The sequence below is a fragment of the Alligator mississippiensis genome, chromosome 2 (genome assembly GCF_030867095.1).
Source record: "Alligator mississippiensis isolate rAllMis1 chromosome 2, rAllMis1, whole genome shotgun sequence".
In the NCBI taxonomy this organism is placed as follows: Eukaryota; Metazoa; Chordata; order Crocodylia; family Alligatoridae; genus Alligator; species Alligator mississippiensis.
This window is the reverse complement of record NC_081825.1, coordinates 86,495,206-86,517,865: the sequence shown is the minus strand read 5'-3', so window position 1 is coordinate 86,517,865 and position 22,660 is coordinate 86,495,206. Positions and strand designations below refer to the sequence as shown.

At 42.1% G+C, this 22,660-nt stretch overlaps 1 protein-coding gene across 1 annotated transcript in view; it reads left to right on the top strand.

Moving 5' to 3' along the window:
* Positions 1-22,660, top strand: part of CPE (carboxypeptidase E) — a 105,322-nt gene that overhangs the window by 49,612 nt on the left and 33,050 nt on the right. The window contains exon 2 of the mRNA XM_059721903.1: positions 21,705-21,901. Within this exon, the coding sequence (XP_059577886.1) occupies positions 21,705-21,901 (197 nt within the window). The remainder of the gene's footprint in view (positions 1-21,704; positions 21,902-22,660) is intronic.

Sequence of the window (22,660 nt, the reverse complement as noted above, 5' to 3'; positions counted from 1 at the left end):
CTGCAAGGGACAGTAAAGGGCATGGTCATCTGTTCTATTCAGATGTGCTGTACTAAACTATCCTTGTGGTAGCTATGTGTTTCATACTCATGCTCAGTGTTGGCTGCATTTAGTTAGTTTCATAAATTGGCTTCTGTTACTGAGCATATGCTGCTTTTGGCAGCAGTTTAATAAACAATGTATTCAATGAGGTTTCCTTGTACACATATATAAAATGAGGGGCTTTAACCCCATGCTGACGGGGGTGGGGTGGGGTGGGGAATACTCATCTTGTATTTGAGTAAATATGGTATTTTCCAATTCTGGAAGGCTTAAAATAGTGCAACATTACTATGAGATATATTTATAAATGTAACTTACCATTGTTGAAGGGGCAGGAAGGGTGACCCATGGTTAGTTCCATGCTTTTCACTGATATTCTGCGTGACCTTGAGCAAGTCACTTTGTCTCCCTTTGTAGGACCCACTGAGGAAGTGTACTTTTTGAGGTGCATCCCAATTTTGTGTAACGTGTAGTTTCTTTAATACCATGGATGTATTAGTGTCAGTGGGGTGCTGGGATGAATTAATGATCATGGAATTAATTAATGGAATGGAATTAATTAATGATCATTTTTTTAAATAACGGAAGAAAAACAATTGTATTACGTTAATTTACATATTGATTTGCCTGTCACACCTCCACAACTAATTAAGTAAAAAATCTTCGCCACTATAAAGGTCTGTAGTAAAACTGCAACACAGAACTATACCTATGTAACTAGTACTGACATTTTTTCACTCAATTCCATAGTCCTATAAATAGTAACATGACTACATTTCATACCACATATGTACAAATTCCAATTTTCAATCTTGGATGCATCTGTATACATTCAATCCTGTATACATCTGTTATTGGTCAGAAATTAGTTCTCAGTGTGAGCAAGAAACCTGGAATATTTCAGCTCAGGACATGCATCTATTTTCTGAGTCGTATATGTTCAAAGAAAAAGTCTCAAAATCCTGTTTTTTAGTAGGAACTGTATTTGTTTATTCTCATACAAGTCAGAAACTGGCAAAAAGATTTTAATCAACCTTTGTCTTAAAAAATATCAAAATTGGATAGAAACCATTTATGGAAAATTTCAGCCAAAAAAGAAATCTTTGGAACGAGGTCTTGAATTTACTGTAGTTAGAGGAAAGATTCCTGTTATCTGTGATGGACTTTGCATGAAACCTCAAGACTCCCATTTAGCAAAATACTGAGCATGTGAATGCATCCCACTGAATTCAATATGTACGCTCCTGTCCTTTGGGTTTTTACTGTATCAGAGTCTAAAAATGAACCCAGGGCAATGAAACTATAAAGCAGTCTCAACATCATTTTAATTACACTTTTGGTTACCAGCAAATCTATTTTTAAAAAGGTGGTTTTACAGTATTTTCCTGTAATATTTTTCAGTTAGAAAAAAAAGGGTTAAGTTAGTTCAAGGAGTGGGGGTACTTTCTTTTCTTTTCTTTTTTTTCTTTTTTGGCTAAGGAGAAAGTTGAAAGACACTTTTTCTTTACTAAACTAATGTAAGAGCTATACTAATATACAGTATGGTAATCTTCAGTCCCCGAGCCTTAAAGTTCCTGTGCTTTTCATATTTTAAGACATTCTTTTCGATTATTTTTTATTTCTTATTTTGCAGCTAAGTTTCTTTTCCTTTAGTGACTTAGCAGACAGCTGGAAAAAATATACTGAAACTTGCTTGTGGTACTTGTTATAATTTCATCATGAAACTTAAGTTCAAGATGAAAGAGAAAGTTATGCATTTGAAAAAGGGGAAAATAAATAAAAGGCACATCAAGAACTAAATTGTCAACATATCATGAAATGATCTAAGCATTTCGAATTTATCATTTACTGAGACAATAGCTTCATTTGACATACGGGGATTTTTTTTAACATTGTACAGTTAAATAAAATGAATTGCGGTATCAGATGGCATAAATAGGTTAATAAAGATCAGTGACTATTGGGTTGTTTCCTATTTCTTCATTGGAATCATGTGGTTTGAATTTAGTTTGCAAAGTGTGCCAATTCTGGTTTTTTTTATGTGATTTTAAATATCTGTAAATGCTATTTCTTCAGTCAAGAGCAGGTGTGCTTTATATATAAGGAATACTTTGTGAACAGTGTAATATGGAAAAATATTTTCATGAACTTGACATGACCTTAATGCCTAAGTAGCAGAGTCGAGGACACTATGTGTGCATACTACACAAGACCAATATTACATAAATATACTTATATCAAAACATAGTAGGTCGAAAAAATGTGAAGTTTGGGTTCCCTTTGTGCCACAGTTTTTTCTTTGTTTAGCAAATTAGTAGCTTTGGTTTAAGAGTTAAATTGATTAGTTAAATGCATATTTTAACCATGCACCACACCTTTCCACTTTCTTGACTTAAGCAATCATTTCTGTAAACTTTCCTGTTGTCCTACAATATTTAATTTACTGCCTCTAAGTGGGTCATTGGCTCCCTAATACTCAGAGAGAAGTAAAATATGGGGAACAGAATATGACAGTGAGGGTGGAGCTAGCAATAGAGAGATAAAAAAAAATAAAAATGAAGGGGAGTACATCAAGAAGACAGCCAAGTCAGGAATGATCTTTAAGGTTATTCAGTACCTCCTCCTTCTCATGTGGGATCCGTCCTGACAGTAAACAAAATCTTGGCTCTACTGAAGTCAATGAGAGTTTTACTGCTGATAGCACTGGGTTTGATTTCACCCATGATATTATCTAGAATGCAGAGCTGGAATGGAAGGCGAGGTGGGAGAGAAGAGTGGAGAGGTACAGAGAAAGATAAGCAGCTAAGGAGAAAGATTCACTTCATCTAGCTATTATGAGAGGTACCAGGGTTGTTTTTCACAATACTTAAGATCAGTCTTAACATAAATTCAGCACTGCATGCAGGTTCCCTAGAGTGTCCTCAGAGGCTGCTAGAGTGCAAAGTGAGAGTCCAGAGCTCATGTCAAACCTTTTGGTGATTTTAGTATTAATTAAAATTTAATTAAGTATTAATTAAAATTTAATCTAGCAAGATTGTGTATGTGTGTATGCGTGTGTGCGTGTAATATATACTTGGGTTTGTAACACTGTACAAGTACTTTGGTAATTTTGCTTGGACCTTAAGCTGTCATTTCCAGATTGGATTTCTGCAGCTTTTTAAATTAGGCCTTTCTGTGAAGAAATTGTTCAGGCAGCTTTGTCATCTTTTTGATTTTCCTTACAGGGATTGTTTGGCCATCTGCACACTGTGTGTGCTTGTTTGTGCGTTAAAGTTGAGATAAGCTTACGCTTCTCTCTTTCCTGGTTCTGTTTGACATTTTCCACCCACACAGTCTCCAGAAATGCGTCATCTATAGTCTCATCTGCTGTTCTGACAAGGGTGCAGTTGGCAAAGCTGTTGAAGAGCATGAAAGGATAGTAAATAAAATTGATTTAAAGAGCTAGGGGTCCTAATGCTTCTCTTGTATCTACTCAAAGTATTGGCCTTTCTCATTTTCCATTTCCTAGGTACTAATTTAGAAAAAGACAAAGTAGCAAAAAAGACCAAGGTTGATTTTGATGAAATCTGCTTCCATGCTTGTCATGCATTTCCTGCCCAAGATTTGTATTAATCACACAGCTTTTCACTTCATCCAATTTCTGTTTTTATAAGGTAATTTACTGACACTGTTACCTCGTTGATAAAATATGCAGATCTGGATGTTGTTTGAGAGCAGGGGATACAGAAAATGCTATATCCATGGAGCGGTCATTTTTGATTTGCTATTCAGTACATTTGTAGAAACTTTATGAAAATTTTTATTTAATATGACTGGTAAAAATGTCTGCAATGCTTTTTCAGTGGGGAAATTGGGTTTTCTGTTAAATTAAATAGTTCATGAAAAGTATCTGCTTTCCATGGAAAATGTTGACTACTTGTCAGAAAGTTATGGTTTAGAAATGCTGCCAGGATACTTCACAACTTAGAATCATAGAATCATAGAAAATGAGGGTCAGGAGGTCATCTAATCCAACCCCTTGCTCAAAGCAGGGCCACCCCCAACTAGATCATCCCAGCCAAGGCTTTGTATAGCTGGGTCTTAAAAACTCCCAGGATCCCAGACTAAAAAATTGGCTAAAATTTGGCCTCTTCCATGTTTCAGGGGTGTACTTGGTAGGCATGTTGGTCTGAGACAAAAAGACATACAAAAAACTAGAACTCTTGGTTCCAAAATGATACCTTTTATTAGACTAACTGGAAAATGGCAAGAAAATTGTCCTTTTCTGCAAGCTTTTGGGATCAAAATCCTTTCGTCAGGCTCTTTTTTGCCTCCCTGCCTGCCATCTGACACCTCAAGGGGAGGAATTCTACCTGATCAACACATCAAAGAGCTACTCAGCACAGCTCACAAAGACACTCATATGGACCCAGAGGGACAGACTTCCATCTTCAGCTCCCTCTGTGCAAAAATGAAGTTTATTTCCTATCTTTGGGGACTTTTACCATCTTGTACCATCTACGCTTTTCCCAGAGCCTGACGAAGGGACTTTGATCACGAAAACTTGCAGAAAAGGACAATTTTCTTGCTATTTCCAGTTGGTCTAATAAAAGGTATTATTTTGGAACCAAGAGTTCTAGTTTTTTGTATGTCTTTCTGTCTCAGACCAACACAGCTACCAAGTACACCTCTTAAATGACTTAGGGCACAGCAAACTAAAACTCCTCTGAGGAGTTTTATTTTGCTGCCCTACAACTGCAGAGTGAAGCACTGGGCTCTGTGCAGCTCAGGGGCTCTGCAGGAAGCCCATGCACGCAGCCTGACAGCAGCCTGGGAAGGCAGGCTCCTCCCAAGAAAAGTGATGAGCCTGATCAATTTTTTTTTCCCCTGGAGCCTGCCTGCCTGCCTGAGCTGCGTTGGGGCCTGGTGCTTCCCTCCATGGCTGTCATGCCCCCTGAGACTGTCTGAGCCAGGTGCCTGCAGGCAGGTAGCACTATGGGGGGCCACCCCTGCTGCAGAGGGAAGCACCAGCCCCCGCCTGGAGCCCAGGGACTACTCTACCTACCAGCAGATTGTCCTCCCCTCCATGCCACCAGAGAGGCAGGTATGTTTGGGTGTATGCATGACATGGGGGTTTAAAGGGCCCTAAATTGAAGCAGTGTTTTTAAAAACCCATTGCTTCAATTTGGGGCCCCTGTTTTGTCTACCCCTTCCCCCCCCCCGAGAAAGTTTTCCCTAATATCCAAACTAAGCTTCCTTTGCTGCAACTTGAGACCATTGCTCCTTGTTCTGTTATCTGCCACCACTGACAGCAGTTTAGTTCCATCCTCTTTGTAACCATCCTTCAGGAAGTTGAAGGCTACTATTAAATCCCCCCTTAGTCTTCTGCCGACTAAATAAGCCCAGTTCTCTCATTAGTCAAATGCCATAGCTTCCTAACCATTTTTGTTGCCCTCCGCTTGCGCATGAAATAGTCCAACTTGTTGTTTGACTACCTAATGCCCTAGTCTCCTCTCTGGCCCCAGTTATTATTGCTCTTTAGGCAACAAACTGACATTATCAATGGAAAAAAAATCCTCAGCTCTTCTACTGAATAATATTCATTTATGCAGTCATGCATTACCCATTACAGACTCATAAAAAGACTTTGGACTTAATTTTCCACTGCTTTACACCACATACTCTCATTTGCACCTGTGTAAAATATTGTTTACAAATCGGAAAGCAAGTGTACTATGGCTTCTTGGTTCCACTGATTTTTTTAGGGGCGCAGCCTTTGTGGCTTCCTAACACCTCATTGTCACCAGTGGGACAGGAGAAGCAGGTTTCTAAGGCTCAAGTAAACTGCCACCATCTTGTACCTGAAAAGACACCCCAGCCATTCAATGGTGTTCTGCACACGCCAAATATTGGAAATAAGGTGATGTGGCTGCCTTAGGACGGAGCTGAAGACATACCAATAAGCACACTTAAGGCAGATGGCCTAAGAGTAGTGAGGGGATGCATACTCAGTGCTGCTTTAAGATGGCTCCATGACCCATTTCCTGGATTTGCAGCCAGGAGTGGGCTATGCTTATGGTGGCTCCCCTCCATGTGGCATGAAAGGGTTCAGACATGCCCATAGTGTTGTACAACTACTTTTAAGACAGAAACTGTTTTCACAGTGTGACAGAGCACCTTGCTGCCTGTCACTTTAAAGGCCAAAGAAGGCAGCAGGACATCCAGCAGGTGTAGGCCAGTCCTGATGAGGGGGTTACATGACCATAGGAGTGCCAGGTGATTGGAGAAGAGGGCTGAGTGGACTCCATCTTAGCTAAGGCCCTCAGGGCTGATCCAGCCATCTGCTCCTGGCAGCTGGAAAGGCACCACCCAGCTGAGTGGGTCCTCAGGAACGTCTTGAAGGCAAGGGCAGGAGCTATGAGGATGGTAGGAGGCTCCTGGTCCTCGGTCCTGGGTATGACTTGAAACTGCACCCTGCTAGGGAAGGATGGCCTGGTGGGGCTGCCTGTGGTAGGGTAGCTCCTCAGAAATGCCAGGCCAGTTGCCTCCCCAGTGAAAGGTGAGTAGGGGCACCTTATAACTCCAGCCCCACTACCTGGTGGTTATGAACAGACAGTGGGGCCAGGCACACCTAAGGAGAAGCACCTGAGCCTCTGGGGGGTGTAAGACCCCAAGCCCCAGGAAGGTGGCATAGTATTGGCCCCAGAGAGGGGGTAGAGAATCCCCACAGGTAGAGGGGCAGGAATAAGTAGAGTCCCACACAAAATAGGGTTTGTTGAGGTGGGCCTGAAGGATTGTGTGTAATGGGTGTAGGACAGGGCTTGCTGAGGCAAGCTTGAAGAACTGCTCCAAGGCGTGCAGAGTAGGGTCAGCTGAGGCAGACCTGAAGGGTTGCACATGGACCAGCCCCAAAAGAGTGTTAGTAAGAGCCAATTGCTCAGAGACGAGCTAGTAGCTAAAGTCAGCCTAGTGTTAGGCAGAAGGGCCGTTGCCATGTAGAGTAGGGTGCATGGTGGCACCTGAAGGGCTACATGGGATCACCCAGAATGTAAGTAGGCAAGCCTGATGGCCCAAAAAAGGCTGCTCATGGAGCAGGGTGGGTTGAATGAGGTCCTCTGAATGGGGGCAGAGTGAATGAGGCCCTGTGAGAGTGGGTGGAGTGAATGAGTTGACTACAAGAGACCCAGCAAGGGGCAGAGTTTGGCTCAGCCTGTGGCTGGAGCTACTACAATTTTTGATGCCATCTGTGAGGCATAGGACGTGGCAAGGGAAGGTCGGAGCCATGTGTATACCCCATGGCATTGGCGCATTAAATAGGCACCCTCCCACTTATTACATCTTGTATATCCCAACAAGTCATGGCAGGAAATACAGGGTAGACTGCCTGAGACAGAGGGGCAGCTGGTACAGTGACTGGCCACAGGTAGGCTCCTTTGTCACACACAGGTGTAAAGGACCTGTACTGTAACTGGGGCAGGGTGACCAGGGCAGCAGCCCCCAGGGCAAACTGGGAGTAGGGAAGGAAAGGGGCATGTAAAAATAACAGTTTTTGGCTATTGCTGCCCCATGCACTGCTGAGGCCCAGGAAACCAAGTTTCATAGATTTCATAGACATTAGGGCTGGAAGGGACCTCGGAAGATCATCGAGTCCAGCCCCCCGCCCAAAAGGCAGGACGTCAGCTGGGGTCATAGGATCCCAGCAAGATAAGCATCCAGTTTCATCTTGAAGGTGTTCAATGAAGGCGCTTGAACAACCTCCGGTGGCAGGCTGTTCCAGACCTTGGGGGCTCGGACAGTAAAGAAATTCTTCCTTATGTCCAGCCTGAAACGATCTTGTAGTAGTTTGTGACCATTCGTCCTCGTCATCCCTTGGGGCGCTCTGGTGAACAAACGTTCCCCCAGATACTGGTGGTCACCCCTGATAAACTTGTAGATGGCCATCAGATCACCCCTGAGCCTGCACTTTTCCAGGCTAAAGAGCCCCAGGGCTCTCAGCCTGTCATCGTAGGGTCTGCTTCCCTGACCTCTGATCATGCGCATGGCTCTTCTCTGGACTCTCTCAAGCTTCTCCACATCCTTTTTGAATTGTGGAGCCCAAAACTGGACGCAGTACTCCAGCTGTGGCCTCACTAAGGCCGAGTACAGGGGGAGAATGACGTCCCGGGATTTGCTTCAGAAGCATCTATGGATGCAAGCCAGTGTTTTGGTCGCTATACTAGCCGCAGCATCGCATTGCAGGCTCATGTTCATCTTGTGGTCAATGATGACCCCCAAGTCTCTTTCTTCCATAGTGCTAGCCAACATAGCACTGCCGAGCCTATAAGAATGCTGCGGGTTTTTTTTCCCAAGGTGGAGAACCTTGCATTTATCGGCGTTGAACACCATCAGATTCTCATCCGCCCACTTGCTGAGCCTGTCCAGGTCAGCCTGGATCATCTGCCTGTCTTCTGGTGTGGATGCTTTGCCCCAAAGTTTGGTGTCATCAGCGAACTTGGCCAGTCCGCTTCTGACTCCAGTGTCCACATCATTAATGAAGATGTTGAACAGTATGACTTCCATCAATTACTACCCTCTGGGTCCGACCCCGGAGCCAATTTTCCAGCCAGTGGATCGTGGGGGACCCAAGGCGACAATTGGCCAGTTTCTCCAAGAGACGATCATGGGACACCAGATCGAAGGCTTTTTTGAAGTCAAGATATATGACATCAATCTCATCTCCCTTGTCCAGGTGATAGGTCACCTGGTCGTAGAAGGAAATGAGATTGGTCAAGCAAGACCTACCCGCAACAAACCTGTGCTGGCTATCCCTTAAGATGTTGGCGTTGGCCAGTCCATTAAGGATGGCCTCCTTAATAAACTTTTCTAAGATCTTCCCCGGGATAGAAGTCAGGCTGATGGGCCTATAGTTAGCCGGATCCACTTTCCTCCCTTTCTTGAAGATAGGCACCACGTTGGCCTTCTTCCAGTCTTCGGGCACTACACCAGAGCGCCAAGAGTTTTCAAAGATCCACGCTAGAGGCTGGACTATGATGCTCGCCAGCTCCTTGAGTACCCTGGGGTGAAGATTGTCAGGGCCGGCTGACTTGAAGGTATCCAGCTTCTCAAGATGTTCCTTCACAAAGTCAGCATTAATGGAGGGCAGGGGATCACCCTCACCTGGACTTCCCGGCCCTGTAGCGGGCACGGGCGTCCCATGGGGCTGATGAAAGACCGACGCAAAGCTGCCTGTTATGCTTCTGTACAGGACCATATCAGATGCAAGGCAGTAGTCAGTCAAACCCAAATCTCTTATCCTGTTGCCAGTGAAGTCAATGGTAACATTTAATTGGTTCAATAATGTGCCTCTAGATAATAGAAAAGAAAATGTTCATTTTCATCAATATACCTTGTTTCTTTATGCATTAGCAGGAAGGAACCTCTGTGATTCACTGCCAATACCATAAAATGGATGGCAACATTTTAATGGGATGAAAAGACCACAAAATAAAGATGGATTTGCTGAGCTTTTAATGTTGCTCAAAGGAAGAAAAATAATCCGACTGCACTGAGCATAGCTGTTTGGTTTCTGATCCCACTGTTGCTTGTACTTTGATGTGCTTGATTTAATGGTGGCAGACTGGGTATAATTGTAGGAAATAGCTATTATTCATCCTTTTGTAAAGAATATGCCTTGTTATTTTTAACTAACCTTTCTGCCTGTCTGCATCTAGGGGGTAAAAATCAGGGAGCATTATATTATATCAAGTTGCACAAAACAGGATTGGCATATGGTGAGTTAATTATGCAGCTGCCTAGTTAAAAAACTTCAGGTTGTTCATACTGAAGTTACTTCCTACCCTTTAGGCCCTGTTCAGTGGCAGAAGCTGAACCTTCTGTTGTGCTTTTCTGGGTACTTCAACCATTACCCCACGTCTGACTTCTTTATTTTTTTTTAAACGTCTTTGACCAAATCAGCCAGATCAGTTCTGAATTCTATAGACAGAGCAGACCTCAATCATTCAAGTCTGTGTGTCACTACCACTGGCAAGTATCCTATCTCCCAGACTCTTTAACCTGGGGTTTCAGATACTCCCAAATCCATGGTAGACATCCTATGTGCAAGCCCCAAGCCTGGATGCCTTGGAGTTCAGATGTCCCCTAGTTTTGCTTACCCGTAGCCGAAAGGCGGAAGGAGCAAGCCAGAGGGAAAGCCCAAGAGCAATCCCCCATCACCGTACATTGTATAGCCAAATTCCTGACTTTGGAGGCATTAGAGAATCTCGCAGGGGTCAACCTGCTCGCACCGAATAGACCTACCTTCACCCTCAATTACACTGGGTCATTCAAGGCTGAGAAGAAGAGAATCTCCCCTGCCAGGTCGATAAAACCACCTGAGCAGAAACCATCATCATGGTATCTCCCCTGCCTTACTTCCTTCTCTGAGTTCAGAACCTGAGTGCTCCTCACAGGATGAACCCTACTGGCAATTCTGAGAGGGAACTCTGAGGCTGTTACCATTTCTTTATGGTTTGGCCCATATAAGGAACAAACAGGCTGTTAGCATTTGATATGTGGCCCAAAGCAGCCCCTGAAGCTATTACAGAATATAGGCTAAATAAAATGGAATTCATCTGCCTTTAAAAGTCTGTTTTGTGGCTTACAGCTGCATTGTTGTTTGCAGCTTCCAATATCAACGTCAAGGTCCATTTGGTATTCTCTATCTAACAGTCCCAAATGCAGATACAAACCCAAGAAACAAACTTTTTCCCCTCTGCTATTAGGACAAAGGATTTACCCAGCTTGGTGACCTGATATCATTATTCTTGAGTCAACAAACTGTAATATTATTAATCTTTTCCTCTTGCACACCAGACTTGATTTGCTTAGCTTTTACATCAAACTGGCTTCCTCTCCTTGGCTTACTCTAAATTATCATCTCTTTTCCTGTTTCAGTGTTTAACAGGATGCTGGAGACCATTTAATAAATGGTTTCTATGCTGGAGCTGATATGAAAGAGGAGACAGATTGGCTCAGGAACCTTAGTATGCTGAAAACATCCAGGCCCAGGCAGTTTTGGTTTGATGGATGAATAACTTAAAATGCAGGCTATCAAATTAAAGAACAGGTTAAAAATGAATATTATATATCGTAGGAAGGCTTGGAAATCTAGAGTGAAGTGATCTTCAGTAGAGGTTGCTTAGCAGTACCTTAAAATTACATCATTCTTAATACCAGCTTGCGTTTTCTCTCCTTCACTTCAGGTCTGACTTCACCTAATGGTTCCCATCTCAAAAATATTTGAAGCAAATATCAAAACTGTATCTTATGCTATTTTTTAGGCAGCTTAAAGCATTGGTCTTTTAACTCCTGAAGCTTGAGAAGAGATTGGCAGATAAAATCATGCAAGAGTTGAAACAGTGCATAATGGCAAGGGTTATCACAAAAGACCAGTTGAAAAGCAGGGATATCACCTAATTTATCAGAGTCCTTTGTTACTGTATATGTTTTTTCTCTCGATTCATCATCAGCCCACTTTTAAAGGTAGGGAGTTCTGATTTGGAAGACTCTTTACTTGAACCAAAAAATTGTACAACAGCAATTGCTAGTGATTTTTTTCCTTCTTCTCTTAAAAAAAATAATAAAATCCTGACACTGTAATGTGGCAATACATATTAATAGGGAAGCTAGGAAGAACAAACTTCTTTTCTGATTGGTATATGACATTGTATAGCACTTGGGAAAGAATGAAAGAGAGCTTTCTTACTAGGTCATCTCCTATCTTGAGTGACTAATCATAGACAAAAGAACCCCTAACAATATTGGATGTTTCAAGAAGATGACAATTTATTTCTCAGTCTTTTCTAGGCACTGTATACTAGTACTAGTACTGTGTACTAACAAAGGTGAAAAACTGAAAGCTAATGTTCTGATTCAGTTTGTTTCCTTAATTGGTCTTTACAGGTTGATGATTGTTTAAAGTCGTTCTTTTTAAAATAGGGTAACTTTGTCTTGCTGTAATTGATCAGAAAGGCTACTTTTCACTTTAAAAAACCCTTCTGTAGACTTTCTGATGAATAACATTCACTAGAAACAATAGTGAGTACTTACGTGTGTTTATGCAGGAAAAATTGGCTAAGTGTTCCAAAGAGTACTAAATTGGCTAAGAGTAAAAGCCATAATACAAGAGTGTCCACATGGGAGGCTTAGAGCAGCATAGCTGCAGTGGAACAATCAATTCCACTGTAGCTAGGCCAGGCATTTTACACATGTGCCTGAAAACAGATGTGCTTTTGTGGCACCGTAAAGAGTTTTATGGTGCCAAAAAAGCCAAGAGAATAGATGTTATGGCCCTTTGGCATGCCACAAGCACCCAAATTTGTGATCATATCTAAGAATAGTTTGTGCTGCCATTTTGTGGCTGATGTCTGTTTCCTATGGTGAGAGAGCAGTCAGCCCTGAGCAAGTGCTGTCAGGGCTTCAGGGGCCCAATCCTGTATGCCCTTTCAGTCCCTCTGCAAGGGATTCCCTAGGCACATGTATTATGCTGCCACTCCCCAACACGTACCTTGACTTGGGAGTTATAGCATGATACACATGCTTTGTTTTTTCTGGTTGCAGAGGTGTGCCCCTAGTTGGGGTGTAACACCCAAGGCTGTTGTCCTACAGAACAGGGCTCCCAAAGCCCCAGGAGGGCAGAGGTCCCAGCAACATTTTTAGACGGCACTGAAATGAAGCAACTGTGTCAGGATTCATCCAGGGGCAACTGATTCTGCTCCAAAGATTACATGTATTTATATTCGTATAGACAAGCCATTAGTTACTGAGGCTAAGTACAGACATTCAAAAAGCCCCTGGTGGACGTGCTCTAATTATTGTACTTTACTTAAAGTGCTATAAGTTACAGGGGGAATTAACCAAACAGACATTTGCCAGTTGGTGGAGGGGGCTCAGTGCCTGCCTACACTGGCCAAGATCAGCAGGTGGGGGGCACTCCCACATACCTCCCAGGAGGCTGCTGGAGCAGCTCCTCTGCCCAGCCCCACCTCTCTGCCAGCTGGCAACTATCAGCAGTGGCTGGTGGGGAGATGGAGGGGAAGGGACCCCCCCTGCCATGAGACTCCCCCACAGCTTGCTGGTTGGGGTCTCAGAGGGACTGGGCATGGGAATCCTTTCCCCCAGCCTTGACAGCTGCACCTAGGAGCTGCAGCACAGGGCTGCCTGGCCTGGCTTTTCATTGTGCTAGGAACTGGGGCTTGAGGCAGAGGGAGCCCCCTTGCCACACAGACCTGGCGTGGCTCCCCCCCAGATCCTAGCCAGCAAGCTGTTGGGGGGGGGCGGGCAGGGCTCATGGTGGGAGGGGTCCTTTTCTCCACCCATCCCCCACCCGAACCTTTTGACAATGGCAGCCAGAAACTGCAGCATGGGGCTGCTTGGCCTGGCTTTTCATCATACCGGAAACTAGGATATCTGCGGTTGGAAACAGCCTCTTTTTTTCTCCATGAAATCTACAATGGTGATTTATTCTCCCAACTCTGATCAATGCAAAGTGATAGAAGAATAGTTTTGAATGTATCTCCTGCTGCTATAATATAGGACAGAAGTAGGCAAAGTTTGGCCTGCGGGCCAGATCTGGCCCACCAGCTGATTAGATCCACTCTGCAGACAGGCACCCACCAATTAATTGGATCCAGCCCGGGCAGCAACTACTCCATGTGGGATCAAGTCCTGAGCCTGGGGCAGTGCATGTTGTATTCCCAAAAATAATTGTTTACCTCTGATATAGGATTTAAACTTCAATTTAGCTTACAATTTTTTCTTGTTTTTCCTATGCATTTATTCCCTGCATAAGGAACGACATGTTAGTCCCAATACCTTTGAAGTACTTTGGCTGTCAGATATTTTTGTAGTTCAAGTGAAATCACAAATTCCTTCGTCTGCTGAAGAATAAAGCTTGTCAAGAGAACTTGAAAATGAATTATCTTAAATACACGTCTAGACTTGGCATATGTATGAATTTCCTCTTCATCAAAACTTTTTTTGATAATGATAAACTGACTGATTGGTGTTTGGAATGTCTATGTAGAACTAAATGGCCACAAAGTAGATGGTGCTACCAAAAGAACGGCTTACCACAAGACAGTGTGCTCAACCCACTTTTATTCAACACCTACATTAATGATCAGGGACTTCCTACTGAATATCAGTGTTTCATCTATGTTGATGATCTCTGCATTATCGCACAGCAGAAAAATTTTGGGGACACAGAGAAGATCCTGGAGAGGGCACTGAATGAGAAGCCAGATTACTGCCTCAACAATTATCTCAAACCCAGCCCTAGCAAAACTCAAATCTGTGCTTTTCATCTGAGAAACCGTGATATGAAACGACACATAAATGTCACTTGGGGTGACCAGAGGTTCGAACATCAGAAATACTTGGCTTACTTAAGGGTAACACTGGATTGTACACTTAGATACAAAGAGCACATATTAAATACCAAAGCCAAGGCCAACACATGAAACAACATTCTGCATAAGCTCACAAATTCCAAGTGGGGAGCACATCCAGCCTACACATTACTCCCTTAGCACTTTGTTTTTCTGGGGCTGAATATACCTGTACCACCTGAGGACACTCAAGTCACAGTTACATATTGACACTACCCTAAATGATACATGCAGACTTAAAGCAGGCTGCCTAAAACCCTCCCCTCTTCCCTGCCTGGGGAAGCACCCCCATGCAGAAGGAAAGTAGCAGGTAACATTGACTGCTAGGTACAAGAGTGAGATGGACATCAACCAGCGCACAGTCATCTCTCATTGAGAAATAGCTGCACACCAAGCAAAGATATTTGTTCAGTCGGTCAGTTGTCATCGTCATGTGTCCAGTCCACCCTTTCTATATGGTCTGCTCCCAATATTCTGCACAGGACACTACTTCTGGTGTTGGTGTTGCCAAATTTTGTGGGCAGCATTGTGATGCTACAGGGCATCTCAGGAGATGAGTCATGGTTTGCTTCTCCTGACAAACACACTGGCCGGTTGTTTAGAGGTCCCATGATTTCATGAGAAAGTTGTATTTGCTGAGACCCACTCTCAATCTGTTCAGGCTCTACCATGTATGCCATTTATAATTGGAGTCAGATGCTAACTCCTCACTTTGGGTAATTGCTCTCTGGCTCCATTCAACAGCTTTGTAACCTAGTTTCTCCCATTCTTTTTGCCAGAGGATAGTTCTGGCTAATTCTGGTGATGAGGTGAATGGTATGGTAGAGGATAAAAAGCTATTTCTCGATGAGAGATGATGGTGGGCTGGTTTGGTCTGTCAAACTTCTGCACCCGATCCCCTCCTGACTCAAGAAGGTTACAGTCTGCTGACATCCCAGGTGCCTTTGCAGCCCTCTGCTCTCCCTTTCCCACCTCTCGCATATTCAGCTACTCTGAGCTGTCAGCCACATGCAGGCAGGGAGCAGGGCGGGGGCAGGGAGGGGTGGGCTGGGGAGGGAGCATCTGTAGCTCTGTATTTTCCTATCTTTATACAATGTTCCTAGGCAGGATGTGTGTGTGTGTGTGTGTGTGTCCAGCCTGGCCCTGACCAGGGGCATGGCATGGTGAGGCAGGAAGCAGGGCGGCTGGGCAGTGGGGGGGGGAGGTGCTGGCAGAGACCCCAGCCAGTTGCTAGAGGGGTGTGGGGCTGAGGTGGGGGACTGTGCTGGCCAATCAGGGATGGCCTGGCTGCTGGGAGCCATGTGAGTACCACCAACCTGCTGGCCTTGGTCTGTGCATGTAGCCTGCATGCCTCTCTCCCCACAAGAGCAAAAATATGTTCTGTTTGCTCCTAGCTGAACCTGGGACTTTTAGAGTAAAGCGTAGAACTTAGACCACTTCTTTCTTGGGCTTTTTGAATGTCTGTAGCTAGCCCTAATCTCTTTTTTGCCTGAAGATCTAGTAATACCACCACTCTAATGCCACTCCAAACTAAAATGGATAAAAGGTATTACAAAAAGACAAGACATTTTTTGGAATTTCTAAATAACTAAGGCAAGAACTTAAACATGAAAAAATACTGTGCAAATATTAACCTAGTTTCTTGGGTTATTTATCACTTTTTTAGATTTTGTTGAATTATTTTTTTACTCACTTATCTCAAAATTTTATTACGTAGTTTGAATATGATAATCACCACACTTCTGTATTTTTAGGAAACTGGAACTTTGTATTTCTTGGTTATATTTTTCCCATTTAAACAAAGGCTTCCATTAAATCAAGACAGTTAGAAATGGTTTCATATGACTTGTTATAGTTTGAAGTGTCCTTATTCATGTATTTGCATGGCCCTATCTATGTGAAAAAAGCTTGAGTCTATCATCTACTGACATCATTGAACCTACTCTAAATATCTGATGATGTAGTTCAAGTAAGTAAACATCAGATAACATTGACCATTTTGCCAACTAAAACATTTTCAGACACATCTCCCTTAATCAGTTATCAGGTTCTGATATACAGTTCAGGACTGATACAAAGCTCTCTAAGAGCTGTTTCAGTTGGAGGGGTCGTGCCTCCCAAGAGAAAGAGATGGCACAGATGGCATCTATGGAGAGAGCCATGTTTATGAGACTTAACTGCTTTGAAAAGTTTATTGTAGTTTGGGAGGAGGAATTTTTAGAATATTTTTGGTACTTAAAATAATCCTTACATATTTCTCTTTCCTTCTTCTGTTCTGTTCAACCCCTCTTCCTGCCTCTTTTTTTTCTTTTCCCCTTTATTATTTATTTTGTGAAAGATATGTACATAGTTCATATGTGTGTACACACACACACACACACACACACACACACACACAAAAGTGTGTATATTATATATAAACTATGTACATATATAGGCAGACAAGGTTCTTTGGGTGAATCTGATATCTTTTATTAGACCAACTTAAATAATTAGAAAAAAAATATTTAAGCAAGCTTTTGGGGTTTAGAACCCTTCATCAGGCTGAGGAAGTTTCTGCAGTTGGTGTGGGCTCTTCCTGGATGGAATGAAAAGCACATTTTCATTCCATCTAGGAAGAGCCCACACCAACTGCAGAAACTTCCTCAGCCTGACGAAGACCCGAAAACCTGAAAGCTTGCTTAAATATTTTTTTTCCAACTATTTAAGTTGGTTTAATAAAAGATATCAGAGTCACCCAAATAACCTTGTCTGCCTATGTCCTTAGACCAACACGGCTACAACCTACACCCATGTATATATATAGAATTTCTGATTTTTGTATTGCATACAAAACTATGCATTTAAGGATCTTAGGACACAGGTAATCAGCAAAGCACCTATTTGTGGTTGTCTAATCTGAGATATCAAAAGGCTTGGCTGTTTCTCAGAGCACCCAGGCTACCTGACAACTAGAAGCGGTAGGAAGTGTAAAATGAATACTGGAAATTATTCAAGGAAATTACAAAGATTCACAGTTTCTCTGACCAAGTAGAAGAAGATGGTAAAGCACTATTAAAACTTGGAAAAAGAGGAGAAAAGAGAAGAAAGATTGGACTAAATGACAAGGAACAGGTGCTACAAAACTCCATCGTAGGCAGTTTATCAGGGAAGCTAACAAAATCAATGCATTTCAATGGTCAATTGGGTAAATAGAATAATAAGGCATCTTCTGAAAAATATTAAGAATAAAACATCTTTGGGTAACTGAGGTCTAAATAGACTGAATTGTGATGAAGAAATAGTCAACAGATATTAAAGTTCATGAGCAAAGCAGGAGGATCCATCTGTTCTGATGTGTTGGATGGAATAGGAAGTTAAAGATCTATTTTTTTTATAAAGAGAGGCTTTGAAGCAGCACCTTTTTAAATTAAGCACCTTTTTTTCAAATCAATGGGCCCCAATAATTTCTACCTAAAAGCCTTAATGGCACTAGATAGGGATCTATCTGAAAAATTAACGGGAATTTTAACAAATCTTTATATAAAAAAATGCAAAAATTCTAATGGATTGGAAGGCTGCAAATGAAGTCCAGTGTTAAAAAAAGCAGAAGGGGGAACCAAAACAATACAGACTACCTAGCTTAATGCAAATCTAAAATAACTGAATGGTGAATTTTGAACTTTAGCCTCTAACTCTTTGCTAATAAATGTGTAATTGATACCAGATGTACGGTTTCATAGAAATTAGATCTTATTCCCTACCCTTCCCTGCCAGATAAAAAGGACAATAGCTTAGTTTAATAGTATGAGAAGTCTTATTGATAAAGGCAATTGTGGTGACAGGGTACCCTTGCATTTATCTAAATATTTGACTTAGTATCCCGTAACACTTTAATTAAAAAACAAGCTAGCATTATGTGGAATTAATAGAGCATTAATTAGATAGATTAAAAATTGTCTCTTTGACTGATCTCAGTATATCTCTGTGAATGTCCCCTTGTTCTCATGAAGGTTTGGGAAAATTTATTCCCAGTCTGTCTTCTGTATAAGGTGCTTTCTAAGGTAAATAATCCTCATTTCTTCAATCTCTCCTCCTATGTGTGATGTTCCATGAGAGATTTCCATGAAATCCATTGTAGTTTCCTTTTTGAAATGGAGCAATTATGAGTGCAGATGGTGTTCTAGTAAATCATTATTCACCATAATTACTGTGCATGTTTACTTTGATGCCACTGCCAGCCTTCTTGGTGCTTAAGTGGTTAGGAGTGCTTGGTGGCCATTTTGTTTTTTCTGTTTCTCTGGATACTCATACCCTGGAGTGAACAAGACTTGTGTGACTTGTATGACTTACAAGACTTGTATGACTTGGTAAAGCACTGGAACAGGTTACCCAGAGAAGTTGTGGACTCTCCATCCTTGGAGGTTTTTAATACCTGGCTAGACAAAGCCTTGGCTATTATGATATAGTTGGGGATAGTGCTGCTTTGAGCAGGGAGATGACCTCCTAGATGACCTCCTGAGGTCCCTTGCAACCCTAACTTTCTATGATTCTGTGATAAACTGTGGAAGGAAGTCATGCTGGTATTTAAAGTACAGACCTAGGAAATGGAGCAGTTGGTTTCTACTTCTGGCTTTGCAAGTCACCTGCAGTTGTATTCGATGAGTCTGTTCTCCTTGGCTAGGGACAGACATTACACATAAACTGGTTTAAGTGATCAGAAACTAGTTTAAAACTATAACAGAACAGACTTTCAGTGCATATAAACCAGTTTGAAAATGGCTGAAACCTGTTTGAGATAAACCTGGTTGAATGCAGTATCAGACTTACCTGACTTGGGTCAAACCAGTTTATGCAATGTGTGTCCCAAAGCGCTTGCTGATTTAAGTTAAATCAGACTCCCCCAGCATCCCATCATGCTCTCTGGGCTTGGCAGGGCTCTGCTCCACAGCAAGGCTGGCCCCACCCCTCTGCTCCCTGGCTGGAGCTCTGGCAGAAACTCGTAGGCACAGCAGGGTCTGCTGGCTTCCCCATGCCCACCTTCTCCCCCCTCACCACTTGCTGCTTAAGCAGAGATCCCTTCTGCCCATCTCCCACAGAAGGGACCATAGCCAGCATGTAGTATGCTAGCTAATGCTGTGTAAGGCAGATAAAACAGTGTCCACTTAGGGCTTTTTGAAGGTAATCAACAGCTCAGCTGGTAATGTCCCTGCATTCCTTCCTTTGGAAAAAGCTGTTTAAGAAGAGCTTGAACTAATGAACGACGCTTTGTTTTTTGATGGTGTGCTAAATGCTGATAACAGAGCTAATAAATACACTGTTATCAAGGGCAGGGTTCCCTAATCAGAGCACCCTGCTGGTGCCTGGCCACACTCCCTTCAGATCAGTCCTGTGGAAAGGAAGGGAAGGCTACTTTAGCACCCCCCAGCTTCTAGCCTGAGCCACTGCAGGCGTGTGCCAGCATTTTTTCAGTCTAGAGTGGATGTCTGTATGGTTACAAAGTGATTCAGCCTATCCATGTTAGACTAACCTGCAAAGATTGAATCAATTCAATCTTTTAGAATGTCTGTCCCTAGCCTTTTACCCCCAGTTTGAGATGATTTACACCAGATGAGAATATGACTTCTGTAGTTTTGCTGGAGTAAAACTGCCAGCCTTATTATTGACTAAAAGATCTTATGAAGAGGTTATAAAGCAAAACAGCTAACTGGGGGAATGGGTCAATGTGTGTGTGGGGAGGGGGGATAGGGATTCACATTGGATATTTTGAATAAAATGAAGCATCTTCATTTAGAAGCAAAACCCCTTAGACTTTTCTTCAAATTTAAGCATGTGACACAAGAAATCTCAAGGAACAATTTGTATATACAGAAATGTCTTATCTGGTATGCAAGAGGTCATGGTATAAATAGCTCCATGCTTGCTAACATGCTGTTGATGGATTAAGATTAAGCACAGGCCAGAGTCATAAAAGGACACCACTGTGCTCTCTTTTAGTAATTCCTAGGCCTTGCTTATGAAACCATTTCTCTTGACAAGTATTTAGTCCCATGAGCAGACCCTAAATCACGTATTCAGAGCATATAATTAGGTGAGCTTTTGATCAATTTGAACAGTTATAGCAGAATAACAAATTAGTCCCCATTACTGAGCTGAATAAAGATGAAAATGCCCCTATCCTGAAACACTTAGAAATGTATTTTACTAATAGGAATTGGGGAGGGGTTAGTTAGTTTTTAAACATATGCCTAAAAGTTTGCAGGCATGGGCAACTGGTGTCTCCCAAGTCTGGGGGGGCACCAGATCACTGATGGGGAAGGGGGGTGTCCCCCAGCGGCTGATTGCCGGCCAGGAGGGTACCCTAGTGGCTGATCACCAAGTCAGCGGCAAAACCGGAAGTATGCTTCCAGTTTTGCGGCTGGTGCTTCCAGGGGATGCATGACTGATCTCAGGGGGTTCACGTGCATCCGCATGCACCCCCTACGCATCGCCACTGTTTGCAGGCGTAGGATCCAAGATTCTCCTTTTAAAAAATATAATAAATGAATATAAATTCTTCATGTGTCTTGGGCTATAAGGCATCTCCTGTATATTCCTTATGTATCAAGAGATGCTGAGATATTGACTAACAAACACTATTAGGAAATACTATTGTTCTTGTATTTAATGAAATATTTATCCCATATTTTACCAGTCATAATGCACTCATTCTTTAAACTCTGAACCAAATACTGCATAGTATTACAACTCACTAGGAGCAGTAGCTATTTATTGAGAGCGGTATTGAAAAAATATTGCAAAATTAAAATAACTGTCCATAGGGTATGCCTATCCCTAGCATATAGTGAATTTCAGGAATTTAAATGCTTTTTAGACACACTTTTAAAACCATCATAAGCAAGATCTCTATGGGGCATATTCAGATTTCTGTTTTACCAGTTTAAATGAAGAGTAACATAATGTTTATGTTAAGATTCTGTATTACATTGACACACTTCATTCAAATCTGGTGTCTTTTCTCAGTGCTTAGAACAATTACTGAGTAAAGATCTCTGTTTAATTTGTTTTCATCCTTTGATCATTTAAATCTACTATTCTAAGAGAAATCTACAATTTAGGACTTCAGGATTAAATGTGGGGTCTTTGGCTAGCTACAGTAAAATAGCATGTTATATTTGTAGTTAACACTTACCTAACCTGACCCACACCTTGTTCATCCATGGACTTTGAAGAATATTCTATGCACATGTATAAGGGATGTTCCTTTTTGTGTTGCAGGGGAGCCTGAATTTAAATATGTTGGAAATATGCATGGGAATGAAGCTGTTGGAAGGGAGCTGCTCATCTTCTTGGCTCAGTACCTGTGTAATGAATACCAGAAAGGAAATGAGACTATTATCAACTTGATCCACAGTACGCGGATCCACATCATGCCATCCTTGAATCCTGATGGGTTTGAGAAGGCTGCATCCCAGGTTTGTAAGGAAATGTATATGAGAAGTATGGTAATTATGTAGATCAGTCTGAGACCCTTATTAATTTATCAGTTCTGCAGTGACATTGGAAAGTGCAGTTTAACTACATGTTTAGTGATACAGTACCCTTAATAAGTTGAATGATAGACACAGGCAAATAGTACAGTTTTACAAGTATGAATTTTAATTTTTAAACTGTTTTACTCTATTTGTGCCCTATAGTATGGGATCCTGCTCCTCCCTTACAACAAAAACTCTACCAAACAAGTTCTGTGCTCAAGATGTTTTCATAAAACAGCCAATTTAAGTGAAATATTGGAAAATTAGAAAGGGGAAGTTTAATTTATGGGCATTCTCTCTGGAAACATAAGTTCTAAGAATTATACCCAGCAGAGTATTTTATTTCCAGCAGAAATCCCTCATGTAGGCTTTGTGTCTAACCATGGCAACTCTAAATTAAAATGGTGGGTATCATATACTCTAAAGAAGCTTCATCTGAACAAACATTTAGCCAGAAATGACTCCACAATAACTTAGATTAGTAGATCAATTGCTCATCAGTATATGCATAATAAGGAACAGAGCCTGTATATTGTGGGGCTGGGGTTCTTGTGAATGGTCATACCTAGGTAGAGGTAGGTAAGAAATGTTTTTTTTGCCCTCTGAAAAAAAGCGTCTGATTTCCTGAATGAGATAACATTAAAAATCTTTGTGTACTGAGAAAATAATAAAACAGTTTGAGTCACTCAAAGCTTATTG